Here is a 23,727-nt window from a genome sequence, read left to right as displayed (position 1 = left end):
CACTGCATCAACTCTGCAATGAGAGTTGCACTTTCTTTATAATTTGGGCCTTTTAACCTGCCCATAGAATATCTCCCCCCCTCTCTTATCTATCTATCTATCTATCTATCTATCTATCTATCTATCTATCTATCTATCTATCTGTCTGTCTGTCTGTCTGTCTATCACCTATCATCTACCGTATCTATCTATCTATCTATCTATCTATCTATCTATCTATCTATCTTCTATCATCTATCTATCTATCTATCTATCTATCTATCTATCTATCTATCTATTTCTTAGTTCTAGGTTGCGTCCCTCCAGCAGTGGCGGAGAGCAGTGCGGTAGACCTGCAGCAGCTGAGAGCAGCATGGCAGACCAGCTAGGTGGAGCAGAGTGCCCACATCAGCACACCATATCTGAAACTTCCAGCAGTGGACAGGCAACTGAAGGCCAAGAAATCCAGGAAGAAAAGGATAAGTACAAAACACTTGTGGACAGAGAGGAAAGGGATAAACTTTCAAGGCAGGGAGTAGCCAGCATGTGTTTGTTAAAAACAGTTCATGCCAAACCAATCTTATTTCATTCTTTGACAAATGACTAAACTAGTAGATTAGTGAAATGCTGTGAACATAGTATACTTAACTTTGCAAGGCATTTGACAAAGTAGATCACAATCTACTTCTTGATAAACTAGAAAAATAGACATCATCACCACCAGATGAATTTGTAACTGGCTGACAAGCTGTACTCAATTAGTAGTCCTTAATGGTACTACTTCTACATCAAGGGAAGTAAGCAGTGGGGTACCACAAGGTTCTGTCTTAGGCCCAGTACTCTTCAATATCTTGCTAAATGCCTTAGATGAGGAAATAGAAGGGGATCTCATCAAATTTGCAGATAATACTAAGCTGGCAGGAATAGCCAACACCCCAGAAGACAAAATCAAGACCCAAAGTGGACAATCACTTAAACATGAGCAGCAATGTGCACCAGCAGCCAAAAACCTAGTACAATCCTTGGTTGTATAAACAGAGTGAAAATCATGTGAAGTATTAGTACTGGGTTTATAAATCCTTAGTAAGACCACCCCCGGAATACTGCACCCCCGGAATACTGCATCCAATTTTTGGTCACCGCTTTACAAAAAAGATGTTGGACTTTGGAAAAAGTACAAAGAAGAACAACTAAGATGATTAAGGGCCTAAAGACCAAAACATGCTGGAATTAGGTATGGCTAGTCTAGAAAAAAGAAGGACTAGGGGTGACATGAGAGCAGTATTTGAGGGGCTGCCATAAAGAAGAAGGGATCAACTTATTTTCCAAAGCACAAGAAGGCAAGAGAAGAAATAGTGGATGGAAACTAATCAGGGAGAGAAGCAACCTGGAATTAAGGAGAAACTTCCTAACACTGAAGACAATAAACCAGTGGAACAGCTTGCCTTCAGAAGTTGTGGCATCCTTGGAGGTTTTTAAGAAAAGTCTGGACAAGCAACTATCTGAAATTGTATAGCATCTTCTACTTGAGCAGTGGATTGGACTAGAAGACCTCTAAAGTCCCTTCCAGCTCTATTCTGATTGATTAAAATATTGCAAAAGTTCTATCATGTCACCTACTCTTCATTAGACTAGACATACCCAATTCTTGTAATTGTTATTATGAGCCTCAGTGGTGCGGCAGTTAGAGTGCCGTACTACAGCTTACTTCAGCTGACTGCTGGCTGCCTGCAATTTGCAGTTCAAATCGCACAAGGCTCAAGGTTGACTCAGCCTTCCATCCTTCTGAAGTGGGTAAAATGAGGACTCAAACTGTTGGGGGCCATACGCTGACTCTGTAAACTGCTTAGAGAGGGCTGTAAAGCACTGTAAAGTTGTATATATGTCTAAGTTCTATTACTATTAATATGTTTTAGCCTTCAGCCACCTAATCACTCTTTCTGAACTCTTTCCAGAATTTCAATATGTTTGTTCTTGGGGTGACTGGATGCAGGTTTCTGAGTGTTGTTTTACTAAGGCTTTGTAAAGTGGTAGTAGAATGTCAAGCGATCTTGCTTCTATCTCTTTATTAATGCAGCCTAGGAATGCATTGGCTTATTTGGTTGCTGCCAAAATTTCACTTTGGTTCAATAAATTTCCCATATTATTAATACCTGATAACAGTTTATAGATTTATATGTAGAGAGTGAATGGTTATGACCCAGTATGAAAGCCTTTTTTCTTAAATGCAATTAAATATACAGGATATTTTAAATTTCAAAGAACCCTAACAAATCCAAACAAATATCTTATAATGCTGTGTTAAATATATATTCATACAATGGTAATCATCTTTTTACTATATTTATATAGTGCTTTGTGAGTTGAAAGTATAAAAACCATGAAAATGTCTCTGCAAACATTGAATGTTGGTTGAGTTAATATCTGAAATATCCTAATAGAAACCAAGACAGCTAGATCAAAGTCAATTTCAACAGGAGCATTGAAATCGGGAAAGGATTAGGTTAAAGAATCTTGGAAAACAATGGAAATGCAGCAACATGAGAACTTACTTTGGAATGGCCAACCATAATAAAACTTAATAATCACAAATATCTTATATAAATAATTATTTAACAGAAATAAAAATGTCTATGTTTCTAAACTTGTATGTAACTTTCCTGTAGGCAGCAGTCTTTCTATTCCTTTTTTGAAAAGTTCTGCTAAGTCAGAAAGATCACATGGGGTATTAGTTCCTCTTTATAAGTTGCTCCCTGTGGTTTAGCTCAGGCTGTACAACAATGATGTAGCACTTTGGCAGGAATATGCATCCCAATAGTGCAGCCCCAGAGGACAAGATGGAGAAGACCTCCACAGCTACCATGGCTTTGCCTTTTGTGCTCAGATAGGATGGAAAAAAGGAGATCCACACACTGCAGAAGGCCAACATGCTGAAGGTGATGAACTTGGCTTCATTAAAGCTGTCGGGTAATTTACGGGCAAGAAAAGCCACAATAAAGCTGGCAATGGCCAAGATACCCATGTAGCCCAAGACACAGTAGAAGAAGAAAGCTGACCCCTCATTGCACTGTAAAATCATTTCTTGGAGCTCTGAGTGCATGTCCAACTCAGGGAATGGTGGGAATGTTGACAACCAAAGTATACAAATCCATACTTGGAAGAGAGAGCAGGAAAGGACAGTCCAAAAAGCCAATCTTCTCCCCACCCATTTCCTCATCTGAGATCCTGGTTTCGTGGCCATGAAAGCCACAACCACTGTGATGGTTTTGGCCAATACACTAGAAATGGTGACTGAGAAAGTAATGCCAAACATTGATTGTCGGAGAAGGCAGGTCACTTTGCCAGGTTGGCTGAGGAAGAAGAAAGAGGAGAGAAAACAGAGCAGAAGAGAGACAAGGAGGGTGTAAGTGAGGAACCTGTTGTTGGCTTTGACAATAGGAGTATCCCTGTGCTTAATAAAAGTTCCAAGTACCCAAGAGGTCAAGAAGAAGAAAGAAAGAGCTGCTGAGGCTAAACAAATTCCTAAAGTTTCTTCAAAGGTTAGAAACACCACTGTTTTCAGGATACATCCATTCTTTTCTTCATTTGGATAATGATCTTCTGGACATTCAAAACAGTCATCCATATCTGGAAGAAAAGTCAAGGAACTTGTCATCTAGGCATCCCATATTATTGAAACCCACTTTATTAATCTAATGCATCCAAAAGTAGTATATTAAAGTTGGCTAAAACCCTACCATTTTGATTTGAAATCTTCCCTTCTGGGCATGGAACACAGTCATAGCAGCAGAACTGATCCCCCTCGATCCCTTTCTTCCAGGATCCAGGGAAACAAGGATCATTGCACTGAGACAATGGAAGATCCTGGTGATAAGCATAAAAGGTTTTGAAAAGGAGGGTTTTAAAAACAGTTTCTGATTTTTCTCCTTAATGGAGTGAAATTATTATTACCTTTCAAAATGAATGTTGAATTAACTGGGGTTTATAATGTACATTAAAAAGATGTAACAATTAAAATAATACCCAAAAGGTCCTGTATGAAGGGCAAGGTGAATAAATCATTAAATGTGTTGACAATGTGGTGGAAGAATTGCCATTCTTGTGATTTCTAATGGAAATGCAACCAAAGTTTGCAAATGTGGTTTTTACACAATAATGTAATTTTGTCAATCTGATGAATGCTTGACCACTAACAGCATTGGTTAAAAAAAATGCCATTTTTATATTAAAAATAGAAATTAGATTTGTAAAGTGACTATATTCAATATGAGTTCATAGTTGCTTAAAGTATGGTTGATTAATGTCATCTCTTTTCAATTGTTGTCTAATTAAATACAACAGATTCAGTCTCCAGAATAAGTCTATCTTCCCATCAAAGTCCAGATAGAACTGGTTTCTGGTTAGGTATAATAAATCCATCCATCTCCCGCAATCTTCATAGGAAGACATAATTTCTCACTTCCCCATTCAAACAGAATCCTAATAGTGTAGGGTTCTTGTTGTTAGTTGCGAAGTTGTGTCTGACCCACCACGACCCCATGGACAACGTTCATTTAACCTCATGCCTCCTGCTTCAGTGACTCCATCCAGCCACCTCACTCTCTGTTGTCGCCTTCTTCTTTTGCCCTCAATCTTTCCCAGAATTAGGCTCTTCTCCAGTGAGTCCTTTTTTCTCATTAGGTGGCCAAAGTATTTGAATTTCATTTTCAGGATCTGGCCTTCTAAAGAGCAATCAGGGTTGATCTCCTCTAGGACCGACCAGTTTGATCGCCTTGCAGTCCAAGGGACTCACAGGAGTCTTCTCCAGCACCAGAGTTTAAAGGCCTCAATTCTTTGGCGCTCAGCTTTCTTATGGTCCAACTTTCAGAGCCATACATTGCAACTGGGAACACCATATCCTTGACAATACACACTTTTCTTGGCAAGGTGATGTCTCTGCTTTTTAGTATGCTGTCTAGATTTGCCATAGCTTTCCTCCCCAGGAGCAAGCAACTTTTAATTTCTTGGCTGCAGTATCTATTTGCTGTGATCTTGGAGCCCAGGAAAATAAAATCTGTCACTACCTCCATTTCTTCCCCATCTATTTGCCAGGAATTGAGGGGGCTGAATGTCATGATCTTAGTTTTCTTAATGTTTAGTTTCAAGCCAAATTTTGCACTCTCCTTCTTCACCCACATCAAAAGGCTCTTTAGTTCCTCTTCACTTTCTGTGTAGGGTTATTCAGACTTAAACCTCAGAGAAACAGATCAAATCAACTCAACTCAGTTATTTGTCCAGCTGTGAGAATATCTTTTTGGTCTGGAACTGGATTGAAGTTGTATATTTTTATCATATCTTTTTGCACAATCATTATCATTTCATCAAACTTTTTAGAGAGACTTTCAGCTAGAAGTTGCATACTACTCGAACATATTTTCTGAAGTTTCGGCCATTCTTTAGTCTGTTAAACTTTATGAGGGAGCAAAGAACGTGGAAGCAGAAGGAAACCAAAGGGAAGATTTCTAAATGTTTCTGTATATTTCAATCCAAGATAAAAAGAAAAAGATTTTAAAAAATGAATTTGCAAATGTTTTGAAAATTCCAAAAATACAGAAATCCTAGGGTGAAATTCTAATATTAAAACAAGTCAAGTGAAAATTCTTCACCATGCAAAGGCATGCTGTGCTTCCTTACAGTGGGAGTTAACCAAAACAACATATATCAAAGGGAGAGAAAAAAGAGAAAAAAAACAGAGTCCAGCAAGGGATTTAAATAAATGAGCATTCAACCACTGATCAACTTTTAAACCAAAATAATAATAATAAATAAATAAATTGAAAAGTGAAAGTTAAGATCCCAGGCATGCTTAAGAAAATGAAACTGCTGACAGGAAGATGTATATGCCGAGTGATTTTTTTATTACTTCCTGATTTCTTCAAGACTCAACTTCCCAAATGGGTCCATGGTTGTCCAAAAGTCATCTTGGGTCATTCCTAAGTACTCCCATTCACATCCAGGGAGCAGCATTGCCAGAAAACCAGATTTGGCAGTAAAATAAGCAAACTGTTGGTAAGAGGAAAAGAAAGCTCTTACTATGCAGCAGCCATTTTGGGGGAGGAGTCTCCCATCAAATGTGGATATTTGATCCAGGACAAACTATTTCTAATTTTTGGGATGATTTGGGATAGATGTGATGCTGTGGCAAACTTTCTACAATAACAGTTTGTTAAAAGAGACTTTTGAAACGTTAATTTTGTTTTGTTTTAGTATTATTATTCTTACTATTAACTATTTTGTCACTAAAATAGTTCTTCTATATAATATATAGAAGAAAGGCCAATAACTTGTAAATAGATGTATCAGTTTAAAAATTGTGGGGCGGGGGCTGTTTCTCAAAGGGTGGGAATCAATGATGTAGTAATGTATTAATCAGGGGGGAATTATATGTGTATATGTGTTGGGCTTTTTGGATGCACCTTTTTCTTTTTTAATGTTTTGGTTGTTTTGTGTTGTTTTTTCTTGTTCAATGGTTTTTTTTTTATTTTTCTGAGTTTCATATTTTAAGTTTGCCTTGAATAAAATAAACAGATGAAAAAAAAAAAGCATGGTTGATTAAATGCCTCCATACCTGGTTAAAAGTTGGGTGCCAGACAATCCCATCTTCATCAATGAATAATTCCTTCCCTTTTGTAGCACTGGGATCCAACTTTCCCACTCTAATTCTCTGAAAGGATCTGTTTGGAAAAGTGATCAAGTTGATGATGTCGAATCCACCTGTTGCTTCCCCTTTCTCATTCAGGGACACTCTCTCCCCAGCTGAATTATTGAAAGAAATGCCTTGAAGAAATGAATGGAGCTACTTGAAAAAAAAATGAAAGACAGAAGGAGTCAAAAGCATGATGATAGAGAGGAGTTTCATTCACTCATTTTTTCCATTCCTATAATAATTACTAAATATGTACCCTTATAAATTTGATACTTGATATTGCATTCAGATATAAATATGAACTCTATTATTCATTTGGCATTGTTAAGGAAAGATTAAAAGAACAACAATGAACCAAACCAAAATGAATATTGAAATTATACCAATTCCTATGATTTAGGTCCACTAATTAAATAAGTTGGACCATAGAGTTGGACCATAAGGAAGGCTGAGCAACTTTTGAGAGTGTGGTGGCGCGGCAGCTTCCACAGTACCTGGATGAAGCTGTCTATCTAGATCTGCTCCAGTCCGGCTTCAGGCCTGGGCACAGCACAGAAACGACATTGGTCGTGTTGGTGGATGATCTCTGGAGGGCTCGGGATAGGGGTTGTTCCTCTATCCTGGTCCTGTTAGATCTCTCAGCGGCTTTTGATACCATCGACCATGGTATCATGTTGCACTGGTTGGAGGGGTTGGGGGTGGGGGGCACCATTTTGCGGTGGTTCTCCTCCTACCTCTCTGATCGGTCGCAATCTGTGTTGGCAGGGGGGCAGTGGTTGACCCCGAGGTGCCTTGTTTGTGGGGTGCTGCAAGGGTTGGTCCTTTCACCCCTTCTGTTCAACATTTATGTAAAGCCGCTGGGTGAGATCATCCGTGGCTTTGGGATGGAGTTCCATCAGTATGCTGATGACACTCAGCTGTACATCTCCACCCCAGGCCACCCCAATGATGCCCTTGAAGTGATGTCCCGGTGCCTGGAGGCCGTGCGGGCCTGGATGGGGAGAAACAAGCTCCAACTCAACCCTTCCAAGACCAAGTGGCTGTTGCTTCCAGTGTCCCAATATAGCCAGCTGGTGCCATCGCTGGTTATTGGGGGCGAATCACTGGCCCCCACAGAGAGGGCTCGCAACTTGGGCAACCTCCTGGATGCATGGCTGTCTTTAGAAGAGCATATGATGGCCGTGGTCAGGGGGGCTTTTTATCAGGTCTGCCTGATACGCCAGTTGCGTCCCTTTCTGGATCGGGACTCCCTATGCACGGTCACTCAGGCATTCGTCACTTCCTGCCTGGACTACTGCAATGATCTCTACATGGGGCTCCCCTTGGGGTGCACCTGGAGGCTCCAGTTGGTCCAGAATGCGGCCATGTGGGGGATTATGGGAGCGATGGGGCCATGTGACACCTCTCCTGGGTGAGCTGCACTGGCTTCCGGTGGTCTTCTGGGTGCGCTTCAAGGTGTTGGTGACCACCTTTAAAGCGCTCCATGGCTTAGGGCCAGGGTATCTACAAGACCGCCTTCTGCCGCCAATAGCCTCCCACCAGCCAGTTTGCTCACACAGAGAGGGCCTCCTCATTGTCGGCCAGACAATGTCGGCTGGTGACCCCCAGGGGGAGAGCCTTCTCTGTGGTCGCACCTGCCCTCTGGAATGACCTACCCCCAGAGATATGCACGATACCAGACCTCTGGACTTTTCGTCGGGCCCTGAAAACTCATTTATTTCATCTAGCTGGGCTGGCTTGATCCCATCCTTTTCAGTTTTAATTTGAATTGGTTTTAACTGGGTTGTTTTAAATTGAGGGCCGAAATTATTTAATGTCTTTTAAACTGTTTTTTAAATTTTATATGTTATGTTTTATCTCGGCTGTTCACCACCCTGAGTCCTGTTGGAGAAGGGCGGTATAAAAATAAAATAAAATAAATAAATAAATAAAATAAAAAACTGAGGCCTTTGAGTTATGGTGCTGGAGAAGACTCCTGTGAGTCCCTTGGACTGCAAGGTGATCAAACCAGTCAGTCCTGGTTTGAGGAATCAACCCTGACTGCTTTTTAGAAGGCCAGATCCTGAAGGTGAAACTCAAATACTTTGGCCAATTAATGAGAAGGAAGGACTCACTGGAGATGAGCCTAATGCTAGGAACAATTAAGGGTAAAAGGGCACAACAGAGAATGAGGTGGCTGGATGGAGTCACTGAAGCAGTCGGCATAAGCTTAAATGGACTCTGGGGATGGTTGAGGACAGGAAGGCCTGGAGGAACATTGTCCATGGGGTCACGATGGGTCGGACACAACTTTGTGACTAACAACAACAACAATTAAATAAGTAATTATATCTAGAGCATATTTAACCCTTCCTCATTTGAATGAAGCTATTTGATAGTCTGAAATCCCTTAGTCAGAACTTTAAAATCTGAGATTCAAGAACTCTTCAATAGATAGATGAGAGATAGTGATCATTGCAAACATTGTTTCATACTATTTATGCCACCTATAAGAAAGACCACCACTTCATTCTTCTAAATATCTGATAGAGACAGAAGACTCACTTTGGAACATATTAAAAGTTCATGAGCCACACAGAAGTATCTTGAAAAATAGATTATTTTTGAACCAGACAATGAAAAGTAAATTAAATTATCATTCTTATTGGGTAAACTAAGATGATTTCCTAAATAATTCCTACAGAGACCTAAACCATGATTTATATAGTACCTTCTCAATGATCAAAATAACAGAAACCTGTTTTCTGTATCTGTACTATAAGAAAAGAATAACAGAGTTGGAAAGGACTTTGGAGGTCTTCTAGTTCAACTTCCTACTTAAGGATGAGACCCTATACCATTTCTGTTTTATCATACATGGTGGTTGTGCCCTGAAATGAAAAAAAATACTGGAAGAAAATACACAGGTGGTTACAGGAATTAACAGGACTTCAGATAGAATATACCCCGGAACTATTTTTCCTAGTACTAGTTAAAGGGAAATATGACAAAAGAATAATATATCTCATTTTACATATAATATCCGCAGCAAGGATAGCTTTCGCGCAATGCTGGAGAAATACAACCATACCTTCCGAAGGCTTAGTAATTAAAAAAAATATTTGTTTGTGCAGAAATGGATAGATTGACAATTGAACTGAAAGGACAAATAGATTCAGAATACTACGCAATATGGGAGAAGTGGTATGACTAGATTGAGGACAGAAAAATGTAAAAGAAATAGACAAAATAGAAGTAGAATTAAAATGTATAGTAAAAATGTATAGAATGTATTTGAATTGGAAAGCTATAATATATAAATGGTCGCAGTTATGCATAAGATGTGAGTAAGATTTGTTTAATTGTAAAAATGCAAAAAATAAAATTATAGAGGCCATCTCCCCAAAAGAAACCTGTTTTTCTGTATGTATTCTATAAGAAAAGAATAACAGAATTGGAAGGAACTTTGGAGGTCTTCTAATTCAATTCCCTGCTTGAAGATGAGACCCTATATTATTTCTGACAAATGGTTGTGCAAGCACTTCATAAAAATCTTCAGTGATGAAATACCCAGAACTTCTGAATGCAAGCTGTTCAACAAATTATTTTTTTTCTCACTGACAGGAAATCCCTCTTTATTTCTAGATTCTTTTTCATACTTAACTTGATTCCACATGCAGAAAATATTAAGACTTTCCACAATCATTTCAAAACACATTTCCACACAAAGCTACTCATTGAAATAAAAGAAGTGGCCAATGCAGAGAGAATACCTGCCAAGCCTGGAAATATAGATGGTCGTTTTTTTTACTCATCATCTTTTTTTTAATACCGTATCTCAGCATGAGTACTGCTCGCAAAGCATGAGCCACAGCATAAACAGCATTGTAGATACTGTAGCTTTGACCGGTCATTTCTGTTTCAAACACAGGCCCAGGAAGATCCTCCAGCTTCATGTCCTCAGTGCATTTCCTATTGTGCATTTCTTTTAACTCTGATTTTGGAAATGAACACTCAAAAGATTGTTCCCAAACATCCTGCAAAAAACCATATCTGGAAATTGAAAGAGGATTTATGATCTGAAGAAATTTCTTGAAACCTGCAACATCTGTTGAATGGACATTGAAGGAAATAGCCCCATGGAACATCTGGAGATCCCAACGGATTTGAAATCCTGATAGTACAAAATCAATCTGCGCAGTCATGATCCACACCTTTCCAAATAATGCAGTTTCCTTGCTTTCAGGATCTACTATAAAAATGGCAATCCTTAGCCACATTATTGTCAATGATTCTCCATAGACAAGAAATACATTTGCTTTGCTGTTCATCATATTGACGGCAATAATTTGAATTGTTTGAAAAGCTTCTTGACAATATTCCAAGTGGACTAGTTGGGAAAGCCTTTGTACGAATGATGAACATATTCCGTTCTCTGAAAACAAAGGCTGAATTTTCTGTAAGAAATTTTCTCCACTGTTGTTATCAACAGCAAAAATCCCAATCCATGTCCACTTGAAATGATGAAGCAGTTGGATAATACCAATGTACTGATGGTCCTCTTTGGGGACCATGAAATAAAGTGAAGAGAGTCTACTGGTCTGGAATTCCTCTTGAGCCAATGAGCCATATGTCAGCTGAAAGAAAATGCAGTAGGATTCTGTTCAATTATTAAATCAAATATAATTTTTAGTGTAGTTTTTTTTTAATGAAATATATCCAAGGAACTTTTTCCCCCTAGGAATCTTATAAATATAGAAAGGAATTTTTGGCATTCCCTCCAAACACATAGATTTTTTTAATAATGGCAAAGAGTACTACATTCAAATCTTCCCTCAGGTATGGAATGTCTCTGAATACTCACTTCCAGTAATTTGTACTGTAGTTTCAAGGAAGAGTGCTAAGTAGTAGATTTTAAGCCATGCAAAACATATTCACACAAACCTAGGCCTAATCTCTAAACTCATTAATTATTCCATCACAACCACAACAATATATAGAATTTTTCTTCTTAACCCCATCACAGCTTACTTGTGGAATCTTGAAGAATTCTATAAGTTCAGCTACATAAAATGACGTATCAAAATCCAGTCCTCCAATGATAGCCAGGAGATTCTTCTGGCGATCGCATTTGTAGTTAGGGACAAATTCCTGGGATTTGAAAAGCAGGTCCAAAGAGTATACTACATTCAAATCTTCACTTAAGAATGGAATGATTCTGGATGCTTATTTCCTGTATTTCACATTTTAGTTTCAGAAAAGAATAACAAGTAATAGAGCTGAAGCCATACACAGCACCCTAACACAAACCTAACCCTAATCTTGGATGCTCATTAAATATTTCACAATAACAATATATATATATATATATATATATATATATATATATATATATATATATATATATATATATACAGTATTTTTTCCACAACCCCATCACAGCTTACTTGTGGAATCTTGAAGAATCCTGTAATTTCAGCTACGTAAAATGATGTGTCAAAATCCAGTCCCCCAATGATGGCCATGAGATTCTTCTGGCTATCACATCTGTAGTTAGGGACAAATTCCTGGGATTTGAAAAGCAGGTCCAGAGTGGTGCGATAGGTCATCCTTGGATTGTAGTAACTGTCATAGATGTGGAACCCAAGAGTGACATTAGGTAAGATATGGGAGTCCTCATTGATCTCCTCCACAGCAAAGGCCAAGGCAAGGATGTGCTGGTAGAACTTCATTATTACACTGCAAATGATTTAATTACTCCACTTGAAAAAGGAAATTGACCATTCTCATAAGGTGGCATCGTTTCTGTACGAATAACCAACATTTCTTTCTCTGATAGTAATAAAAAGATAATTGTCTTTCTACAATTCTTAATAATTTCTACAGGGGCGTCCTTGGTGGTCTCTGAACTTGGCTGTTTTTTTGCAGATGTTTCATTATCCAAAGTAGGTAACATCATCAATGGGTAGCACTGATTATGTTATATAGTTTGGATAATGAAAGGTCTGCAGGAAAAGAACCAATCTCAGAGAGCACGAAAGACTCCTCATTTCAACCCTGAGCTACAAATATTCTCCTTTATTGGTAATTTCTACAGAGTTCAAATTTACTTTTTACACAGTATTTCCATGACCTTCAACTAATATATATTGCAGCCAATATAAGCAGTGACTTTTTCAAAGTACTATATTTATTGTCTATGAGATTTTCAGAAAACGTTTAAAATTGTGTAAAGAAGATTATTTTTTTCTGCTAGAACCAGATGCCATTGAAAGACACAGAAAGCATTAAAAGATTACATTAAAAGCATGCTACATTTATGCACAAACAGCTTTTACTCATATAAGGGGTTTTTGGAGTTATGGCTAAAATTAGATAGCAAAGAAAATTCTTACATTGGCATGTCATAAGGTATTATAGCAGAGTTTTCATAAAATTTACTTTCAAGAAAGTGGTAAACGAGGTGAGACATCATCCCACCAATGATGAAGTCTCCAGGCTGGTACCACTCATGTGGAACAAGGAAAGCATTACTTGCAGGGCAGCTCAGAGTAACTACTCTGTGCATCAAAAGCATCAGAAGGAACATCTTGATGCTTTTGTTATTCTGAAAATGTTTTGTCTTTCATCCTACCCATAGGGAAGCATATATAATCCAAGACTTCATCTAAAGATTGATCTAAGGATTATATTTGAGGATGCTTCTAACGAGAAGATCAATCATTTTCTTTTTAAAGGTCCATGAGAGTACACATTTTTATCTTGAATATCACAAGGATTTGAATAGTCTGGCAGAAGAGAACAGAAGCAATAAATATGACAGAGAGATTATTACTCCTTGTACCAAACTCCTTGTGATTCAAGAGTTACTTTACAGCCAAACAGATACCTTACATTATTGTTGAATTTAAATGTCCTTTTGTGCAGCCTTTGATGTTTTGGTCTAGCTGAGAAAACACAATGATTCCTCTCGGAGATAATTATTTTGTTTTGATGAGATGATAATTGACTAATGGTTCAACTATTTGTTAAAATGAACAAATGCCCACAAAAATTGCATAAGGCAGATTTGCAATATAATGTCTATTTAATTTCAATTGGAGAAATAAAAATAGTGCTTTTTTTCAAGGTACCATACTTCAATTTCTACCAATTTTTCACAAAGTAGAATATGAACATATTCCATAACAACAACATCAGAATATCATTTTTTTCCCTCTTTAACCCTTTAACACATTATTTATGGAATCTTGAAGAAACCTACAATTTCAGCAATACAAGAATGATGTAACAAAACCAGTCAGTGCTGTGTCTCGGTGGCGTCCCGGCAACGGGAACGCTGCCTGGTGATTGGTTAAGGGGCGGGGCTGACAATAACGCGGGAGTTTAGAGTTATCTGATTGGTTATAGGACCGACGGCTCGGGTATAAAAGAGCTGTCAGCCCCTGACAAAGTGTTCTCTGTTTGGTTGGTTCAAGTTGTTAATAATAAACAGTTCTCTTGCTTACTTCTCTCGCCTCATGTGTGAAGTTAGTGGAATCTAACAGTCAGAAATGGGATTCTGCCAGTTCGGACCAGGTCGGGCAAACCGGTTGTTAATTTTTTGCGGAATTTGGAGAACTGGCTAATTACACCACTAGCTGGCCCTACCCACCCTACAAGCCCCGCCCCTCCCAGTAACTTCTTATCACACCTTGCCCACCTTGGCTGCGCCATAGAAGCTACTGCTCTCTGTCTCACTTGCCTCAACCACATGGCCCCCGCGGCCCAGCCCACTTCCTGCCTTCATCCCCGCCTCCCACGAACCAAGGCGGCAGAGGCTGCAGGCCATTCACGCCAGTAAAGAGGTAGCGGCGGTGGCAGGCCAATGTCTCAGGGTGGAGTAGTGCTCCAAGAAAGGCCAGAAGTAGTATGCCATGTTTGACATCGAGATGGCCATGCCCACTCAGTCACATAACGCCTGCCCAGCCATGCCCACCAAGTCATTAGGAAGAACCGGTTGTTAAATTAGTTGAATCCCAGCACTGAAACCAAGGATTTGGAAGGATTTGATAAAATTATGGAATAAATGGAAATACTGGCTAATGCCAGGATTTTCTCCTTTAACTCTGGTGGTGGAAATGGAGAAATTCCCTAAGATTGAAATTGAAAGAATGGATTAGTAAACTAAAAGAAAATCAGATATGTAAATGGGAAGACGGGAAGAACAAGACAAAGAATGTTTTATCAGATATTAAATTAAATTGGATGAATTTAATACAATTAGAGAAATGGATAAAAATGGAAGAAAGATTTGAGGAGAAAGATAGTTAACAAAATTTGAAATGATTATAAAAGAATGTGAGGTGAATGAAGAATATATAGATAAAGGAAGAATTGGGAAAATATATAGAATATTAATCTGAATTAATATTAATATTAATATGTATTAATCTATATGAATTAGAAGACCAGGCATAAGGTTTAAAATTAATTTGGGAATCAGATTTAGGAGAAATAAATGATAATGATAGGAAAAATATTTGGAATAGAAGAGTATATAAGAATATGTCAGTTAGAGTTAAGGAAAATGGATATAAAGTAATATGGAGGTGGTACCTAACACTACGTAAATTAAATCCAATAGATGTTAAATCTACAAATATTTATTGGAGGCGTGACAAAGAGGTTGGAATATATCAACATATGTGGTGGGATTGTGATAATGCACAAAAAATATGGGACATGGTGTTTAGACCCTGTTGTTCCGCCAGGCCGGGCTATCAATGTAATGATTTTTAAATTGGGTGTTTTAAATTTTGGGGGTTTTAAATTTGAGCCGAAATTATTTAATAATTTTAATTATTTTTAACTGATGTCTGTCTTTGTGCTTTTAATAGGCTGTACACCGCCCTGAGTCCTTCGGGAGAAGGGCGCTATAGAAATTTATTTATTTATTTATTTATTTATTTATTTATTTATTTATTTATTTATTTATTTATTTATTTATTTATTTAAATTAGAGCACTTTTGAATGTAAATTTAGATATGTCAACAAGGATTGCATAACTGTTGCTGCTGGAAAAACAGGATATAAATGGAAAAAAAAGGAACTGATTGTAAATTTGATAATGGCAGCTAGATTAGTGATGACTAAATACTGGGGATGAAATTGGGATAGTCAAAGAAATGAGTGGTATAATGAAATTTGGAGTATGGCAACAAATGATAAATTAACAACAGAAATTAAATTTTTAAAAAAAGAGATGATTAAAGTAAACAATTATAATGAAATATGGGGGATTTTATAAAAACAGTGTTGGTGGAAGGCAAAGGGAATAAATCTACTCAAGAATATATGTTGTTTTGGAGGGGATAAGGGCACAATTGGGATATATTGTATATCTTTTAATTGTTACAGAAGGAGAAATAGAAGTAATAAAAATGGTCTCCAGGGTGTGTGTGCACGGTAAGATTTGTATTTTTTCCTGTTTTATTTTATTTTTATTTTTTTTGGTATTTATTTATTTATTTATTTATTTATTTATTTATTTATTTATTTATTAGTTCAATTTATATGCCGCCCTTCTCTGGAGACTCAGGGCGGCTTACAATGCGTTAACCAATAGCCTTCATACTTTTGTATATGCTTAGTAGGGCTTTCGGGCCCCCTCAAGCAGTGTTCTTTTTTATACAAAGTCAGCTTATTGCCCCCACAATCCGGCTCCTCATTTTACCTACCTCAAAAGGATGGAAAGCTGAGTCAACCTTGAGCCTGGTGAGATTCGAACTTGCAGTAATTGCACGCAGTTGGTGCTAGTTAACAGCACTTTAGTCTGCTGTGCCACCAAGATTTATATGTATTATGTTTGTATTATTTGTATTCTAAATAAAAAATATTTTTAAAAATCCCATATGGGTGACTGAATTTTGAACCAATTAGAGCTTCTGGATATTTTTCAAGGGAAGCCCCATGGAGAGCCCCATGTAAACTGTGATCTCTTAATTGATGGCATGGTTTATTACATTGTGAATTGAAATTAAGGAACATCCTATGTACACACACACACACACACACACACACATTTCAGCATGAGTATAGGCCCGTGATGGTGAACCTATGGCACCAGAGGTAGCACACAGCGCCCTCTCTAGTCACCCTAGTTCAGCTCCACCACACATGCGTGTGTGCCTCCCACCAGCCAGCTGGTTTTCAGGTCTCTGGCGCGCATGCACGGTGGCAGGGTTAGGATTAGAGACTTTGATGCAAGAAATCTTTTGAAGATTTTAAGTGAGATTCAGGTAATTTTTTTAAAAGGTTCTGCATTGTCACTCCTCACAAAACGTACATACATTAAATGATTGACACCTGCTGGATACGATCATATTCTATTTGTGAAAAATTGGTAGAAAATAAAGTGGTAGCTTCAAAAAACACTTTCAACAATTTTAATACTAAGCATATATTTTCAAAGAACCCTCATTGATCTCCTTCACAGCAAAAGCCAAGGCAAGGATGTTCTGGTAGAACTTAGTTATTACACTGCAAATTATTTAAATACCCCAGTTAAAAAAGGAAATTGACCAATCTCATAAGGTGGCATCCTTTCTATATGAATAACAAACATTTCTTTTTTAAATGAAGGAAGCAAGAAAATAAGTCTTCTAAAATGCTGAATAATTTGTACTAATATGTTTTCTAAAATGCTGAATAATTTGAACAAAGTTCAGATTTGCTTTTTCTACAATATTTTCATGATTTGCAACAAATACCTGCTACAAGAAATAAAAATAGTGCTTTTTTCATGGAACCCCATTTATTTACTAACGTTTTTTCCACAAAATGGAATATGAACAATTCCAGCATGTATCAGTCATTTATTGTATGTATGTTTTGTTAAGATTGACTATACTGAATTTTTTTTAAAAAAATCCAGTTTAAGTTACTTTAAGCTTATTAATTGTTCTTCAAAAGATGTTTTGCCCCAAAGTTTCATACATTATATGATGAACACTTTACCATAAAGTAAAGAAAATTGTTTATTCTGCCACAACGAGAAAGAAATGAAAGACTGAGACACTTAGATTAGATATAAAGTCTACATTTATATTGAAAACCTTTTACTCTCATAAGCAATTTTGGGGAAACTGATTAAGATGAGGGGGAAAATAATCTTACTTTGGTATGTCATAAGATGTTATATAAGGATGCGCCTTAAAATTAATTTCATGAAGGTTGTAATAGGTGAGGGACACTATCCCACCAATGACGAGGTCACCATGTTGGTACCACTCATGTGGAACAAGGAAAGCATCACTTGCTGGGCATCTTAGAATCACTATTTTCTTCACCAGGAACACTAGAAGGAGCAACATCTTCAATATTGAAAATGTCTCCATCTTTCATCCTATCCTATAATAAAGGTTGTATTATTCCAATAGTTAATCCAGTGATTAATTCAAGGTTTATATTTGAGAGTACACCTAATCAGAAAATCCATCATTGGGTATTTGGAGATCTATGAGTATTGAGTCCTCACAGTTACGACTCCACCCCAGCGGCGCTGTTGTCGACCTACGCGGATTGGTTAAGACGCAAGCAGCTAAATTCGTGGGAGATCCCTGCTCGCGCATTGGTTCCCCCATCTGACAGCTTCCTATTTAAGGAGCTGTCAGACGGCAACCAGGGTTGTTGTTGCTTTCTTGTTCGCTACGCGAACTTATTCTGTTAATGTTACAATAAAGTTGGTATTGAATAGCCAAGGCTCAGATTCTCCCTGCCGCGTTCTACAAATAGAACAATGAGAATGCAACTTTATGTTTTGAGTATCATCAGGGTTTGAACAGATATTCTGGCAGAGAAGAATAGAGGGGGGAAACTTGTAGCAATGACTCTGACACACAGCCATTATTATCCTTGTACCAATCCCTTTGGATTCAAGATAGGTTGATTGTTGTTGAATTGAAATAGCCTTCTGTGCAGTTTTGATGTTTTTACCTAGTTGAGAAAATATGGTGATTTCTGTAGAGGATGATTACTTTGTTTTTGATGAGAGAATAAGTGTCTGATGTTTAAATGCTTTTTGAAATGCACAATTGATTATAAAATGTACAGAGGGGAATTTGGTATACAAAATGCACTTGATTTTTAAAATTTGTTTTACTTGTTTGACAATGAATGATAAATGCAGTTCACTTTCATTTGCATAGCATTAAGATGCATAGATATTTTGGCATTCCGTCATTTTAAGAAGTTTTGTATGATTTCTGTCCATATCCCTCTAGAAGGGAGGGGGTCACCTCTATTGCTTCCACAATGTATAGGTTGGGTGACATTTTTACTTAACTTAGGTATGAGCTGGAAATAGATTTTTAATTCTATTTGGAAATGTCTTCAGCCTTAGATCTTCCTGTGGGTTTCAAACCTTTTGTGGACCAATTCCAGTAGAGGATTTAACTCCATAGTAAAATCTGTGGTCATCTACACCTCACAATTTCCAAAGAGAGGAAAGTTGTTCTCATTTTTTTTTAAATTTTTTCTCCCTCTCTCCTTCTCATCTTTTCCTCCCTTGGGGAATCAGATTTCATTTTATTGTCATTGATGAACCCAACAGAACTGAAAATTCCAGAAATCAACATGCAGGTTTACATTTAACTGCAAATATTTAGTTGATAGGATGGATGGAGGAGAAAAGAGGCAATGGAGCCTAATATTTATTTCAAACTTGGCTCTTCATATCATCACCTTTATGGTAGAAGACAGCTCTGCTTTACTGTGTGTGAAATGCGGAGGAAGAGAACATTCTCACTGCTTAAATTTGGAAGAGGTTTCCTCTGGAGGGAGGGAGTACCAAAGTGTTGCTAAGCAAAGATACAAGTACAACACAAAACCAAAGAATGGTGTTAGTAAACATAAACAGCAGGAGATTTCCAGGAAAATTTCACCCTTCGCTGCATCCATTCCATACTTTTTGGTCCAATTTGGCTGAAATTTAATTTTGTTTACCAGCTATTTCTCCCTTATTCTTTTCTCCCCAAATCTCTTTTTCCAGCTGTAGCCAAACTAAAAATTTCAATTACTTTTCATTTCTACTATATAACCAAAGAACAGAAAGGATTTTTTTTTTTAAAAAAAGGAAACAATGGTAGATGGAATATCATCATGGGCTTTAGCAGTGAAGAGGATGAAATTGTTGCAGAAATTAAGAACAGTGGTAGAGACAAGTTGTAGTACTTCCTGAGATTTAAAGATCATTTTTTTAAATCTTTTTTTAATTTGATTTATATGCCGCCCTTCTCCGGAGACTCAGGGCGGCTTACAATGTGCTCAGCAATAGCCTTCATCCTTTTGTATATTTATACAAAGTCATCTTATTGCCCCCACAACTGGGTCCTCAATTTACCTACCTTAGAAAGGATGGAAGGCTGAGTCAACCTTGAGCCTTGGCGAGATTCGAACCTTCAGTAATTGCAGGCAGCTGGTCTTAATAACCAGCTTAATAACAGGGTGCCTTAGACCACTGTACTACCAAGGCTCTTCAAATCTTTGTCTATTGATTTAGTTTTGTATATTAGAACTGAGGCAATTCTATAGAGGAAAGAGCCTGTAGCCTGAGGCAATTCTAAAGAGGAAAGAGCCTGTAGTACAGTGGACTAAAGCACTGTCATTAACAGATTAACATCTGCTGCTTGCAATTACTGCAAGTTCAAATCTCACCAGGCTCAAGGTTGACTCAACCTTCCATCCTTTCAAAGGTAGGTGAAATGAGGACCCAGATTGTGGGGGCAATAAGCTGACTTTGTATATAAATATACAAAAGTATGAAGGCTATTGCTTAACGCATTGTAAGACGCCCTGAGTCTCCGGAGAAGGGTGGCATATAAATTAAAGCAAAAAAAAAAAAATGCTGCTGTTATTATGTCAAGGATACCAGTGGTTCAGTCAAGAAATACAGTCAGGCTATGACAGTGGTGGATTTCAAATTTGTTTACTAACGGTTCTGTGGGTATGGCTTGGTGGGCATGGTATGGCATGGCTTGGTGGGCATGGCAGGGGAAGGTTACTGCAAAATCCCCATTTCCTCCCAATCAGCTGGGACTTGAGAGGCAGAGAATAGATGGCGGCGGGGCCAGTCAGAGGTGGTATTTACCGGTTCTCCAGAACTGGCCAGAACCTGCTGAAACCCACCTCTGGGCTATGGTTACATAGACATGTGGTGAATTGTGAGATGTAAGTAATCACATATCCTGTCAGGAATAGCAACTTCCTATCTGCTTTTCAACACTACTTACATTTTCTGAGCAAATAAGTGCCAATGGAACCACATAATTTAGAGAGTATTTGCAATTGGGGAAATAAACTTTCTTCTCTGACTCTTACTTTTCTCACAAGGTATGTTTGTGGACACAAAAGGTCACCTTCTAAATACTTTATTAAATACTTTACTAAATACTAAATACAGATTTCCTGTCTGGCTGCTCTCAGTCGGTCAGATTAGGTAATCGTAGGTCTTCAGCCCTTATTCTTAACACTGGTACACCACAGGGTTATGTGTTGAGTTCCTTATTCTTTACGTGCATGACTGCATTCCCACTCATGGTAGTAATAATATTACTAAATTTGCAGATGATACAACAGTGGTGGGACTCATCTCCGGAGGGGGGGATGAGTCTGCCTATTGAGATGAAGTGGACCAGTTGCTTTCATGGTGTGTAGACAATAACTTGGTACTTAACACCAATAAGACCAAGGAGCTTATAGTGGACTATAGAAGGAAGAGATCAGACATCCAGCCCTTGGTTATCAATGGAGACTGAGTGGAGTAAGTGGCCAGTTTTAAGTTTCTAGGTGTTATCATTAAAGAGTACCCTACCTGGGACACTTACATTGCAGCACTGGTCAAAAGGGCCCACCAGAGATTATTCTACCTGACACTTCTCAGGAAACAACAACTGAATGGAAAACTGCTGGTGACCTCCTACCGTTGCACCATAGAGAGTATTTTAACTTACTGTAGTAGTGCATGCACTGGAGGACAAGACCTTTACAGCCACCATGGCTTTTCCTTTTGTGCTCAGATAGGCTGAAAAGAAGGAGACACTTCAGAAGGCCAACATGCTGAAAGTGATGAACTTGGCTTTATTAAAACTGTCCAATAATTTATGGGCAAGGAAAGCCACAATAAAACTGGCTATGGACAAGATACCCATGTAACCAGGACACAGCAGAAAAAGAAAGCTGACTCCTCATTGCATTGTAAAATCATTTCTTGGAGCTCTGAGTGCATGTTCAACTCAGAGAAGGGGAAAATGTCGACAATCAAAGAATAGAAATACAATGAGCCGAGGTGGCGCAGTGGTTAGAGTGCAGTACTGCAGCTACTTCAGCTGACTGCTAGTTCAGCAGATCAGCGGATCAAATCTCACCGGCTCAAGGTTGACTCAGCTTTCCATCCTTCTGAGGTGGGTAAAATAAGGACCCAGATTGTTGGGGGCAATATGCTATTTAGTATACTGTCTTTGGTGTAAGCCACCCAGAGTCCTCGGAGAGTGGGCGGCATAGAAATATGACTAATAAAATATGACTAATAATACCTGGAAGAGAGAGACAGGAAAGGAAAGTAAAAAAAAAAAAAATCCCCCCCCACACACACCTCATTTGAGATCCTGGCTTACTGGCCATGAAATTAAGTTTCCTTAATTGTAAGTAATGGATGGATATTTAAATATTTTTAAACATAATAATGGCACAGTTAAAAGTTAGAATAGGGATGGAAACTAGAGAGAGGGGGGTCAATGGAACACACATTTTTACATAATAAGATGAAGTAATAACCAGAGAGGAAATCAGAATTTGAACGATGGTAGTATTAAGCATATTTGAATAAAATGGTGATTGGCATAAAAATAAGATATTGAAATATTGAATAATTAAATAATGGAAGATTATAACTTAAATTAAATATGTTTATTATTATTATTAGAATCATATAAGTCTGAAATGTAACAAATATGATTATTAATATTCTATTTGTAGTAAAAAGAATATGGTGATTGGCATAAAAATAACATATTGAAATATTGGATGACTAAATAATGAAAGATTAAATTCAACAAAAATATGTGTACTATTACCAGAATTATATAAGCTTGTCATACGTAGTAAATCTGATGAATATTATTTTATTTGAACTAAAATGTAAGACACTCAGGTGCCACACTGTTCATGCATTGATATGTATGTAAAAAAATAAAAGAAAAAAGAAAAAACTTGGGGGGAAAAAAACCAGACTTCTAATTCCAAACCAATTCAAATCATTCTTTATTATGGTCTTTGGTCACCAGAACTTTGAAGAAAGGATGAAGCAGAAGGAAAAATACATTTCATTTCATTTCATTTCATAAGTTTTTCATATTATTGAAATCTGAAAACAGGTTGCAATGGATAGATTTATGGATAGAGAGCAAATGGTTATCACCCAGCATGAAAGTCTATTGTAAAATGCAGTTAAATGTATGGGATTCACAAACTCAATAGGGTTTCATTTTAAAGAAGCCTAACAAATCCAAAACTGATATCCTATAATACTATGTTTAAGTAGTGCTTTATGAAAGATGTAAAAATGTAGCAACTTAGACTTAGAATACCTTTATTGTCATTTTAAATGTACACTAATCATCATACATCATACAAGGAGCTGCGGTGACACAGTGGTTAGAGTGCAGTCCTGCAGGCTACTTCTGCTGACAGCCAGCTTTCTGCAATTCGGCAGTTCAAATCTCACCAGGCTCAAGGTTGACTCAGCCTTCCATCCTTCTGAGGTGGGTAAAATGAGGACAAAAATTGTTGGGGGCGATAGGCGGACACTGTAAACTGCTTAGAGTGGGCTGTAAAGCACTGTAAAGCAGTATATTAGTCTAAGTGCTATTGCTATTGCTACATTAACATGAAATTTTGCTGCATACAGCTCTCAAAGGGCCACCACCTCCAATATACACTACATAAACATGACAAAAATAAATGAATGAACGAATGAACAAACGAATGAATAAATAAATAAATGAATAAATGAATGAATGAATGAATGAATGAATAAAATAAATAA

The 23,727-nt window shown here is 37.6% G+C and overlaps 1 protein-coding gene across 1 annotated transcript; it reads right to left on the bottom strand.

Moving 5' to 3' along the window:
• Positions 1-2,707: 2,707 nt before the first annotated feature.
• On the bottom strand, positions 2,708-12,375 carry LOC139324292 (vomeronasal type-2 receptor 26-like). The gene is made up of 6 exons (XM_070954013.1): positions 12,091-12,375; positions 11,675-11,794; positions 10,476-11,280; positions 5,043-5,185; positions 3,717-3,843; positions 2,708-3,606 (listed from the first exon to the last, which is right to left on the bottom strand). The coding sequence occupies exons 1-6, from the start codon at positions 12,373-12,375 to the stop codon at positions 2,708-2,710; spliced, it is 2,379 nt and encodes a 792-aa protein (XP_070810114.1).
• Between the last annotated feature and the right edge of the window lie 11,352 nt (positions 12,376-23,727).

This window comes from Pituophis catenifer, unplaced genomic scaffold (genome assembly GCF_029215685.1).
Source record: "Pituophis catenifer annectens isolate HBS135680 unplaced genomic scaffold, rPitCat1.0.hap2 SCAF_15, whole genome shotgun sequence".
NCBI classification, from domain to species: Eukaryota; Metazoa; Chordata; class Lepidosauria; order Squamata; family Colubridae; genus Pituophis; species Pituophis catenifer.
Note: the sequence above shows the minus strand (reverse complement) of the source record. Positions and strands in the feature narration are given on the sequence as shown.